The sequence below is a fragment of the Agelaius tricolor genome, unplaced genomic scaffold (genome assembly GCF_023055355.1).
Source record: "Agelaius tricolor isolate 1412-34295 unplaced genomic scaffold, bAgeTri1.0.p SCAF_14, whole genome shotgun sequence".
In the NCBI taxonomy this organism is placed as follows: Eukaryota; Metazoa; Chordata; class Aves; order Passeriformes; family Icteridae; genus Agelaius; species Agelaius tricolor.
Window position 1 is genome coordinate 20,956,018 of NW_027269274.1, and position 12,352 is coordinate 20,968,369.

Consider the following 12,352-nt stretch of genomic DNA (forward strand, 5'->3'; position numbering starts at 1 on the left):
CTTCAAGAGCTAACTTCACTTTCCAAACCCACTAGAATGTTTCCGCTCCCCTTTGCCCATATCGTTTGGGCAGGTGGGATTGCCTGACTACCAAAATCCCATCAGTAATGATAAATAATTCCCTGTACTCAGAAGGTCTCCTGCATTCCTCTCTTCCACAGCACACAAAGCAACAAACAGATGAAAGCACATGGCTTTGGTGTTCCACATTTCATAAGGACTAGAAAAAGACATTTAGCATAAATGTCCCCCTTTTCTGCCCCTGCAACAGCCTCAGGTTTGAAAGCATTTAATGGGCAGTCTCTTAGGTACGTATTAATGTAGAAAACAGATTTTTAAATTATTTGGGAATAGGTACAGTGTCACGTAGTTTGGGCACGATCCTTTTAAATATACTTTTCACGAGAATTATTTCCTCTTCAAAATAAAACATCACAACTATGGACCAAGCAACTTAGAGAACTCTGAAACTCCAAATATTTCCATCGATATTTAAATGTAAAATATAACAGTAAGTAATGATACCAGAGCAATTTTTAAACTAAATGAGTTCTGTAATAATATATTGCTGGAAAAACATTGGACCTACTGCAAACTAACGACAAGAAGACAAAGGAGCCTGAATTCCTCCTACTAAACTCGGAGTAAATGGTGATGAGTTCCAGCCGAGCAAGGCAGCATTACCAAAATGAGTGCCTCATGAGAAGAACACGAGTGGTGATGACATCATTAAATGGGATCTCTAGGGATTTAGAGTCTAATACGAACATTTCTGCAAGCACAGGAACGTTTCTGCAAGCACAGGAACGTTCAGATCCTTGGCTCAATGCTTACTGACCCTGAGCCTCTGTGACATTAGAACACCAAAACAATTGCAGCAAAGATACCATCAAAATAGGAGTTCAAGGACAATGTAGTGAAAATGGAACACAGATTCCCGAACAAAACCACACAACTATAAAGATACAGAAATTCCCAAAGTGAAACTTATCAGTTAAAAAATCCAAAGCTTACTCCTAACTCAGTGAATCCAGTTTCCTATCAAAGTTTGGGGGTGGAGCGGCTGACCACAGACCTTTCTCATCTACATTCCTTCTAAGGAACACCAACAGAAAAGATGGGGGAAAGTGTTTTGGAGAATTCAATGCAGAATACTTTGTGACTGAATTTCTGAACTCTTCTAATGTATTTCTGGCTGCTGTCTGGAACTAAATAGATTCCAAATAAATTCAAAGACATTCAACAGCCTATAGAAACTGGAGAAGAGCGTGCAAAAATCTAAAAGTAGACCAGACCTCTATAGTTCCTAAGCTATGTAAACTGTGATTTCAGGCATCTGCTTTCAAACAATATGTTTCAGTTAGCTGCTCCCCGTTCACCCCTTTCTTGCAGTAGTCATTCCAAAATCAATGCAAAGTGCCTAAACTGGACACCTGGAGTGGTTCAAGTGAAGTTAGTTTACCCAGCTTGTTCCTGTTGGCCCCTGGGATTTAGGCACTACTTTCTATATATACACATTTTTATCAGAAGTGTAGTTTACCATTTCTTGTGCAACATCATCAGGAGTTTCCTTCTCCAGATCAAAAGTAAACTCAATGGCTCCATTATCTTTGGGTTTTCCTTTCAGTTTCTTAGGATCTTCTACCCAGAGTCTTAAGGCAATAGAGGATTTCCTACCATGGTCTTCTTCTGCAAGTTCCACTCTTACCCCAGTATCTTCAGCAAAAAACGCATGGCTTAATAAATCTTTAATTTCATATCTGCAAAGGATATAAAGAAGAATCAAACACTGCAAGTCAACAATTTTAGAAAGGTTTGTAAAAAGAAACTGCTGTGAAAAGTGGAAATATTTACACAGTTTGGTGTTCACCCATAATGAATTTTTGTTCTTTCTGAAAAGATGTGGGATTTTGAAAAGAAAGTGAAATTGAAAAAGAAAAAATTGACATTTCCTATTTCTCAAAGCTTAAGCAATATTCATACACCACAAGCACTTAGAGAAATGCAGATTATAGCTTTGTTCAACTTTTCTTAAGTATCTGAGCTTAAAGAGTACCAGAGAAGAGATTCTCTCTAGGCTGTGAGCTGCAGTCTCTAAAAACTGTATTTGTGAAAGTCAGGAAATACTCAGTACGAGACAAACTGGCAGAGACCAGTAAAACATTAATTTTTAAAACCAAAGCTGGAAACTAGGCACAACATGTCTCCATGTCCAGAGGGCACTGAAATCTGCTACCACAGCTCATGATGAATCCACCACACCAGCTTTTATCACCCTCCCTGCCCCCTACAGAACCTTCCCATTGACATTTTTTGGACTGCTGAACCAGAAATTGCAAGAATACCCTAACTCAGCTCCACAGTGATGCTGAGTGGCTGAGAGATACAACAGCACTGCTTATCCTGACACTGAATGCCAGGAAAGCAGGAAATAATTTAGATCTGCACTTCCATGCTGCATTTTCTTCTGCACAGGGCAGACCCACAGACCAGACCAGAAATCCACAGACAGTTCTGAAATCCCTGCATACATGTTGTTTAATACAAAACTCGATCCCTTGAAACAAACCTTTCTTCTTTGTTTTTGCAGATGCACTCCCCAATTATCTCCTTAATTTCAGGATCGGTAACTTTCTCAAAGCTTGCTGGCTTTATACCCTAAAAGCATAAAGAAAAACAATTTAATGTGAAAAAGAATTACATTACATCTCTTAATCAAGCGTATTTTCTCTGCATTTTAAAGGTAACTCAACCCAGGAACTTACTAAAACTTTTAAGTTGCTTAATGCAAAAATGAGTTAAGGATTTAGGGATACTATACTTCTAAATACCATTGCACTTCAAAACTAATACAGTAGTTTGCACGAGCTCAGCCGTACACAGGGAAAGTATCCCTTTTTCTTTACCAACTTTTTCAAATCTTACCTTTATATCCTCTGGACTCTAAAGTGAATATTCAAGAAACAGCTAAGTTTAAATTTCAAAAATAACCGTTTTCTGGAATTATTCCTTTTATGTTTTTGCCTCAACTCTCAAAGCACTAAATGAATAAGGACAGATAATCACGTTTTTCTTCAGATAGCTAGTACTGAAAATGAGTGAAAAATACCTTAGAATAGTCCATATTCCTGTTTCCCACAAACCTCTTTCTTTTCCATCACCCAAACACTCTCCAACATATTCCCCTCTGCATAAAAAAATTAAAGATCAACCCTGAAACCAAGCAGGGAAGCAGGAGAATACAACATCTCTGCACTCCTCCTGAATTTCCCAGGATGTTGTTAGAAACCCCTGGGAATATGTGATAGAACAGGTGCAACCTATAAATCTAGTTAAATCTCTGTCAAATGTTAGCATTTTTGCTGGGAACAGATTTGGAACAGCAACCTATGAGCATGGCCTTTCAAGGAGAAAAACCAACTACCCACTGCAGAAGAAAACTCCGGGAAGCAGAATCAGTGTCCCCACATCCATGTATATATTCAGCTACAGGTGACAAGTGGCAACGCAAGAAGTTGTTCTTTGTATTTTTGATGTCCAACATAAATCACAGAATTAATTGATTCCCTTTTAAAACCATGTTATTACCTCTACCTATTAAACCAAGATGTATATGGATGAAAATATGACAAAATTTATTTGAGAAGAGATGATGCAGTTGGACCTTATCACTTAAGGACCCAAGTACTTCCAATGAAGTCAATGAGCAGAACAAAAAGGAAACACAATTTCCCTTATCTAAAAACCAGAATGTGGTAAAGCACATAACTGAATGGGAACTGAACATTTAGCTCCATACAAATCCTATTAAAGTTTCACTCTGAAATAATAGTAAATAATGGCTCATGCAGTCACAGATAAGGAGCCCCGCAGAGTAGACTTTTGGCTCACCCAGTGGATTAAAAGAAGAAAACAAGTATTTTCAAAGAGGGTCTGCAAATAATACACCAAATTAAGTCTTAAATAATTTTTATGGATGAATTTCAGTGAGGGCTGGAGCTTCTCTCAGAATTTCTGAATATTTCAGCATCAGATTATACTTTTTTCCTTTTATGAACATTTGTTCAAGCTGCAGATTCAATTTCAAACTTTATTAATTAATAATTTTAGATCAACAACCCCCTATTTGTCTTGAAATTCTAGCATGAAATATGTAAATTGTAGATTTTGAAAAAACAATAATAAATATACAGAACAGTCACTCAAAGACTCAGCTCCTTGGTTTTGTTTCAGCAGAAAGCTGAAGCGATCCAAAGAAACCCATTTTTGTGAGAACAAAGCGAAATTATCCATACATGTGGTTGGCTGGCTGTGACCCACTAAAAAGAATTATTTGCTTAAGCAAACCTAAATCTCACTGATGAGACAAGGGTTCAAATTTTGTGTATTAGAAAAATGTGTCAAAAGGCACTGGAGTGCCCGGGCTGCAAAGCCCAGGCTGGCTCCAATGTGCCATGGTAAGCTCTTAGGAGAGCTCTGATACCTGAATCAGAAATGAAAGAAAACAAAAGCACCATCAAAATGTATTTTCAGCAGGACTCCTCTGCACCATAATTCATGTTTAAGCTACAGGAGTCTGGTGTGTTCTCCATCAGGAAGAAGGATAAATCTTATACATTTCAATTCACTGTTGTTTGCTATGAGAAAACTGATTTCCATAATAGTGTGACACTCTCCAGGAAGAAAACGTAATAAGATCTAATAAAGACTTTAACCTGAAGAGAGACAGGTTTAGATTAGACATAAGAAAGAAATTCCTCTCTGTGATGGTGGGGAGGCCCTGGCACAGGGAGCCCAGAGCATCAGATCCCCAATGACTGGTTCCCAATATTGACCTTACAAATTGCTTCCACAAATAAAAAACAGCAACTCTTTCACCAACACTTTCCCCATCTTTGGTGGAACATCAACTCCTCTCCAAATATCCATTGTGTTAATCTGCTGAACAGCTATGAGTAGATGACTAAAACAAATGAGGACAAAAATTGTGAAGTACTGAACAGAGTTGCTTTGGCAAAGTGTTTTCTCCCTGTCCCTGTGCTATAGGATGCTTTTCTTCCTTACTCTTCATTGAACTCTCCAAGGCCAGCTCACTGGGATGCTGCAAACCCTCCCTTGCAGCACAGTGCCCCTGACAATGAAGGGGGATTCTACTTGCCATCAAAGGGCTCATCTCATTCACCTAAACAAAAGCCATCTGTTTTCCCTGAGCATTCCCAAGGAAACACAGCACCAAAATTCTAAGTGTATTAGGCAAGAGATTATCCATGACAGTTTGAAAGCTGTACAGCCTCTTATAAATTAAAATAAATTCAATGCCACCACATGTGAAAGGCTGAGCTCACTGGGAGGCATAAGGGGCATAATGATAATACAGATTCCTTAAATGTTGAAATATATATACACATATATAAACCAACAGCAAAACGAGAGATCAAATGGAGAGCTTCTCTGTACCAAACAGGATGATTTATTCTGACTCCCTCACCACCACTTATTTCCATACCCTTCTTTCTGAAGAAATTAGATTTATGATCCATTGCCCTCCAGTACAAGGCATCTGAGTCTACAGCCAGACATATACAGAAAAAGTTGCATCCTTCATGCTGAGGGAAGAAACGTGCTGCTTATTCTGCAGGGTCTAAAAACAGCCACTCGCCATTTTCCAACAGCAGAGCACACTTTGTAAGAGCAGCACGTGATGCTCTGAAGGGACACAGCGAATGCCACACAAGTCACTGGCACGTCTGACCCACGTCAGTCAGTGTTCTAGAGGCTTTCCTGGCCCCTAGAAGTGCCCTTCCACCCCAGAGTCAGCCTGCTCTGGGCTAGCACTCCACCTTCCACCTGAAGGTAACTCTAGGCTCATGTCATTCCTAAAAAAGGAAAAAACCTTCTACCAAAAAAGGTGAAGCCACATTTCCAACTGAAACTGCACCTTGGTGCACACTCTCTGAAGTCAGTGAAATGAAGGTAAAGCTCTCAGTTTTACCAGGATTTTGTTCTATGACATCACAGTGTACAATTATAAACTCATTTCTGTTTCCCTCCAGAATGGTGCTCCATCTTAATGCAAAGCTAAGAGGGTTACCTGCAGATCTAAGAAGATCTCCAAAAGCCACAAGAAGTCCATGCAATGACATTGACAACATGATTTGCCTGCTGTCACTGTGCCACAGCCGCAGCATTAATTCTGCCTGTGTGCACTATGGCATACAGCCTGCGTATGCTGAGAAAACCTTCAATAGTTGATGAGAACAAACAATATGAAAGCTTTACATGCAAACCAGAACACTGTCACAGGGTGGGTTGTTCTGAAGCACAGGTTTGTACCACTAAACCCAAGGAGATGGCCAGGAACTCTGGAGATGCAGCTGCTCTGCTGTGCACTCTGCAGCACATGCCTAAGAAAACACTAGGCTGGAGCAGCCTGGGAAGGTCACGGATTCCAATGTTTCATCACTATTGTCTACATCAAAATCACTTGGCAGAATGATTAAACACAAAAAAAATCTCAGTAAGAAAAACCATCAAGTTATGCATGAAAAATGAGATTATGGCATCAGAACGAAGGGGACTGCAAATATGCTGACCAGGAAATCACTTCAAAGTGAACTGTGGTAAATGTGGCTTGGCCCCACTGCTTGGGAAAGATGTGCTTTCTATTTACGGTACATATCCATTTTTGAAATGTTTACACTCCATCATTCAGGCTGAAAGGGCAGAGAGAGGTGACAGGCTGGAACAAGCATGTCTTGTCCGGCAGAGAAATGAGCCCCTCTGCACATTCCCAAACATGACCACCTCCTTATCCTGGACAACTGCAAACATACAGGCACACGTAGAAAAACAGAAATGCAAAAATTAATGCAGCAATTTAGCCGTAAGAATACAGTCAGGCAGAATAAAAGGTCGCTGAAATAAATTATAATCTTACACTACAGACATGCAGAATGTGACATATGCTGAAATAATGTCTCAGAAAGGTAATGTTTACATTTTCTACACCAATAAGGATGACCAACACATGTGATTTGGACAGCTGGGACCTGAGGTGTATCTCATGTCCTAGTACCAGGCAAGGGCATGGTAGAGTGTTAGAAAACAGAGTAGAAACTACTGAAAACATATTACAGTGGCAAAACCCAAATCATACCCTGCCTGTGCTCGGCAGCCGGGGGAATATCAGCTCAGTGGGACCCAACAGAAGGTTGGCAGTCTAAACTTTTTGCTGGTTGTCACTTCTTGATGCAAACTCTAGCCAGCAATTCCAACCCCTATGGATGCTATCAATACCTCTGGTAGTTGCCACTACAATGCTGAACCCAAGGCAGGAAAAGAAAGTTATTTTATTTTATACTTTTTAAATAAAGGCATCAGGCAGCTAGACACAGCAAACACATTTCACAATGCACTGACCCTCAATTTAAAACACTAGAAATAGTATTTATCTTTCTAGTGCAAAAAAGCCCCAGCGTCATAAAGAAGCAAATGTCCTACTGAGAAGCTGCAGCATTCAGGGGCTCTGCACCCTCTCCATCCAAGAAGGTCAGAGCCACCTTCTGCTCTTAGTGAGGCCCCAAAATTAATCTAATACTGGAAGAAAACGGTCTAATTTCAGCCTCTTGGTTTACACTCCATTTTTGACTATATTTCAGTTTATAAGCCCCAAGGCTTGCACAAGCTGCTGCATCACCAAACCTAACTCTTATTCCAAGTGATCTTTGAGTTACTTTGTCTTTTTGTAATCACTGCCCCAGCTTAGGGCAGACCCCACTGCATGGTGCTGGCTCACGACCCCACACCCCAAACTCCTCCAGCTCCTCCTCAGACCCCACAGGCCACTCACACTGCTTGGAGCAGGGTCCCTTCTGTCGGCAGCTCCCCTGCAGATGCAACTCCGCTAGAGAAGCTGTTGAGCCCACCAGAAGTTTCCTCCTGGGACAGAGGATCTCCCCCAGGACGAGGCTCCTCCTGCACCCTCACCCCAGAGGTCCACCCCCTGCTCCTCCTTCCAGCCTGACAGTTGTGCAGCTCATGGCATTTGACAGGGCTTTCTCCACTCGACAGAGAGCTGGTTAACCCTTTCCTTGGAAAAACAGTAATGCCAATTTTGCCATCTAAGGAATCCTGGTGCCTTTGCTCCCACTGCTACTACCCCAAATTCAGATGAAAACTGCACACCGTCCGTCCTGGTACCTGATGCTTTTGTCTTCAGCTTTCCCTGCCAGACAGTTCTGCTTAAAAATACCCCCAACAAGGACCTTTCAACAGCTTCTCTACCATTGCTTTTTCTATATGACAAATATCATCTCCCACCTCTCTGGAGCTGCCAGTATAAAGCCAGTTTTACAAAACTATAATAATTTACCATCTAATTCTGAGCTGTGTAAATGTTACTTCCATAGAAAACAAGTTGGCTCAGGCTTCTTCCATCAGTGTTTAAAACAATGGCTACTTAAAATCTAAAAATTGAAATATAACATCTAATTAGGAATCATCTGATTAATCATTATTCTTTGCCATCTTGGATATTGTTTTGATAAATGAGGCTTAGGAGACTGGCAAAGTCTTAATTACCAGTATTCCAGATGGCTACGAGGTGTGCACACAGCTTCTCTAGGTACATGGAGCAATGAAGAGCTCGATGTTCTCCATGGCTCCAGGTGCACACACACCTTCCCAGTAATACCAGCTCCCATGGTGATACTGAGTACCTGACCAGTCTCACAGGCAGGACATGAGGCTACAGAGCCTGAAATTAGAAGAGCCTCTTGTAGCCACCCCAAGAACCCCTAGAGTCCAAGGAAGTGTCCCCTAAGCTGCCCACACTGGTAGAATTTAGGCCATATCTGAAGGACCATACCAAAACAGAGCCAACATCCCTTGTGCCAAAGCTAATAAATAAACACTGTGATAAAGAACCATGGAATAACAACATTGAGTAACCATGCAGATCTAGCATCACAGAATCACGGAATGGTTTGGGTTGGAAGGCACCTTAAAGACCATCTCATTCCAACCTCCCTGTAATGGGCAGGGACACCTTTCACTAGACCAGGTAGCTTCAAGTTCTGCCCAACCTAGCCTTGAATAACAGAGATAAAGGCAAGGAACTCACCTGAGCAATCAAACCATTCCATGTCTCTGAGAAGCTGCGGCATGGTTTGCAGCCACCCCACGGTGCAGAGCATGGTAACCATCCAGCAGATCCATGGCTGCACACACTCACCTTCCTGCAATGCCAAGGGAGCTGCTACAGCCAGAGGATGAAGATAACTGCACTGCTGAGCAGCTTCTGAAGCCTTTTGTGGGCTTTAAAATTATTTCTGAGTGGCTCTGGGCTAAAAGCAACACTTAAGGAAGAATTAAACTACCACACATCAGCCCATTGGGCTGTATTTGCGGCCGATGGAGATAAAATCGGTGACAAAGGTAACTGAAAATATTTGATGTAGCTGCATCAAAACACACTCCAAGTGTAGAATTGTAAGCTTACACATAAGCCTGAAACAGGTTTGTGCAACCCAGAGCTCAGATACCTCAACTTCTAGAATGCAGTATACATTCAGCAGTACCAACACCTCATCAAAATATGCTTTTGAACCTTCCAATGACAGGATCCAATACCAATTAAGGACGTGTACTCACACAGGTTACTTTTCGGTAGATTTGAGCAGCATTCTGGCATTCTGAGTAAGGGTATTCTGAGGTAGCCATTTCCAGCATGCACATTCCAAATGCGTAGACATCCACAGATTCATCATAGTGTTCCTCATACATTTCTGGAGCCATGAATTCTGGTGTACCTACACAGACAAAGATAATGTTGTTTTTTTACAGGAGTCCAAATGGCTTTAGCCACAAGCTTTTTCACCTGTGAGAAGTGTGCCCAGTACAATTGTGTATAGGTGCATACAAGATAATTTCCAAAGAGCTCAAGCATCTCCCAGGGAGCAAATCCAATGTCAATGTATGCACTTCCATGCCTATGGCTTGTTGACAATAATCCAAAGTGGGAAAGCAGGGCAGAGGGGAAGCAGGATGGAGGGGAGGGGGAAGGAAAAGAATGAAAAATTTCAAAAATGAGCAAGAAAATGAGCTATGGTTCATTTCCTGCCCATACTGAAGTGATAGAATGGTTTCTGTCTGGCTGGAGAGAAGGATGTGTAAAGGGCCAGGGAGGTGAAAAGGGAAGAAGAAATGAGAACCTTCACTCTTGCTTTTATCAGTGCAAATTTGCCTTTTTTTTTTTTTTTTGTTTCCTCCAGAGATACAGAGTAACCACCAGCAGGCAGACAGCACTTTGGAAACCAGAAGTATCACAAATCACCTACAGAGTCATGCACAAAACATCAAACCTAATTCTGTCACTGGTTTAGTGGGACAAATCAATGAGGCTACTCATAGAACAAGGTCCTACTCAATAGGAATTAGGGAATCAGGAATCTGATGCAACTTGGTAAATATGAAGTGAGGCACTGGGAGATGCAGCTTGGGGACAAGCAGCAACCCCAACACTGGCAACATTTCCTCAGCAAACTACTCTCAAAAGGGAGGGCTTACAAAGCAAAACAGAAAACTATTAACATTTGGGTAATTCATTCCAGGAACTGTATCTCATACTGTAATTCATTTATTTCCTTTCTACATAGAAAAGATGAAGGAAGAGAGCTCAGTGCAATGGTGTGTCAAGGGACAGTAGCAGCAAGCTGTTGGGATGCCAAAAAAAGAGTGGCAGGTTTTGGACCATGAGAAAGACCCAGATAAACTCTTTCTGTCCAGCCTCAGCACCCAAACTGCCCCCAGCCCTGGCAGATCCCATCAATGCTTTGTTATGTCATCACTAATCAGCAACAAAAGCACAACTCTAATTAAAGTAACATAGAATCAGAAAAAGTAGTTCTGGCATATTCCAGGATGGTTTGGATTGGAAGGTACCTTAAAGATCATCCCATCCACCCCAGCCATCTCACCCCCTGAGAGGTAGTGACACCTACCACTATCCCATGTGGCTCCAAGCCCCATCCAACCTGGCCTTGGACACTTCCAGGGATCCAGGGGCAGCCACAGCTGCTCTGGGCACCCTGTGCCAGGGCCTCACCACCCTCACAGTAATATGTTTCTTCCTAATATTAGTGTAAATCTCTTCTAGGTACAAGCCATCACCCAAGTCCCTAAAGAAATTGAGGAAACATCATATCTGGAGGTGTCCCAGGCCAGGCTGGATGGAGCTTGGAGCAACCTGGGGCAGAGGAAGGTATCCCAGCCATGGCAGACAAGATGATCTTTAAGACCCCTTCTAATCCCAACCATTCTAGGATTTTCTGACTTGTCCAAAACTCTTTTTAAACGGCAACGTAAAGGACAACCCTCAAAATTAGGGTCTGCTTTTGCACACATTTCTGGAGTAGACTTGACTTAACTTATGAACAAGTATTTCTGTAAAATTAATTTCACAAAATTCAAGATTGATCTCTTCCCTTGTTTATGTTCTCCCACCTTGTCCTTCCACCTCAAAGACACTCATGCCTACAGCCTCAGCAAATCAGCCAGACCTATGTCATGGAGGCTCAGTGTAGTTGCTCTCTCTGGGTGTTGTTAAAGCTGTCACTAAGGCAGAGGCTGATACTCAGAAAAGGTTAACAGCTGCTACAAGAAATTATTTTGGAGCTGCTGCCTTGCTTTAGAAGGAACACAACTCAGCAGTGAATCTCATGAATTCCAGAGCATTTAAAACAAATCTGAAAAAGTGATAGCAATAGTCTAAGAAACAAATGGAATACTTGGCACCATTCCAAAGCAGAACAAAAATGACATTTCCCCCATTCCTTGGAGTGGAAAGGAATACCTACAAGCATCCTTCAACATAACAGCCCAGCTAAACGTGAAGCTGTTCAGCACCCACTCAGCTGCTCTTGGCAGGAGCAGGTTTGCCCTGGCTGGGCTCCTGCAGAGACACCGCAGTGTGCTGATTTCATCCCTTCCAGCCAACGTGAAATGCAGCTACTGATATGCCTTTAGAGCTACTCCCTCTGCAGAGGGGGCAGCATTACTCATCACCAGTGTTTCCATGCCTCCTTTATTCTCTCCTTGGAGCAGTAGTGCTCATGAAAATTATAAGCTTAGTTTTATTGCCAAAATGAATGCAGACACTTTGCCAGCATCCTGCAGCCCTTACAGTATCAAATTCCTTTCAGACATGACTGTATTTTGATGGTGTTCTGTTCATAACTGATTTTACAAAAACCTGTATAAGTATTACTAGTATTCTTACCAATATTAGTACTACTGATGCTACTCCTTGTATTGCTACTACTGATACTATTCCCAGTATAGATATGACTGATAT

The 12,352-nt window shown here is 41.7% G+C and overlaps 1 protein-coding gene across 14 annotated transcripts in view; it reads right to left on the minus strand.

The window, feature by feature from the left end:
• Positions 1-12,352, minus strand: part of WNK2 (WNK lysine deficient protein kinase 2) — a 95,921-nt gene that overhangs the window by 46,109 nt on the left and 37,460 nt on the right. For all 14 annotated transcript variants that reach the window (XM_071440115.1, XM_071440112.1, XM_071440114.1 and 11 more), the window contains exons 4-6: positions 9,652-9,809; positions 2,570-2,658; positions 1,541-1,760 (exon numbers count right to left, since the gene is read on the minus strand). In XM_071440115.1, coding sequence (XP_071296216.1) covers positions 1,541-1,760; positions 2,570-2,658; positions 9,652-9,809 — 467 coding nt within the window. The remainder of the gene's footprint in view (positions 1-1,540; positions 1,761-2,569; positions 2,659-9,651; positions 9,810-12,352) is intronic.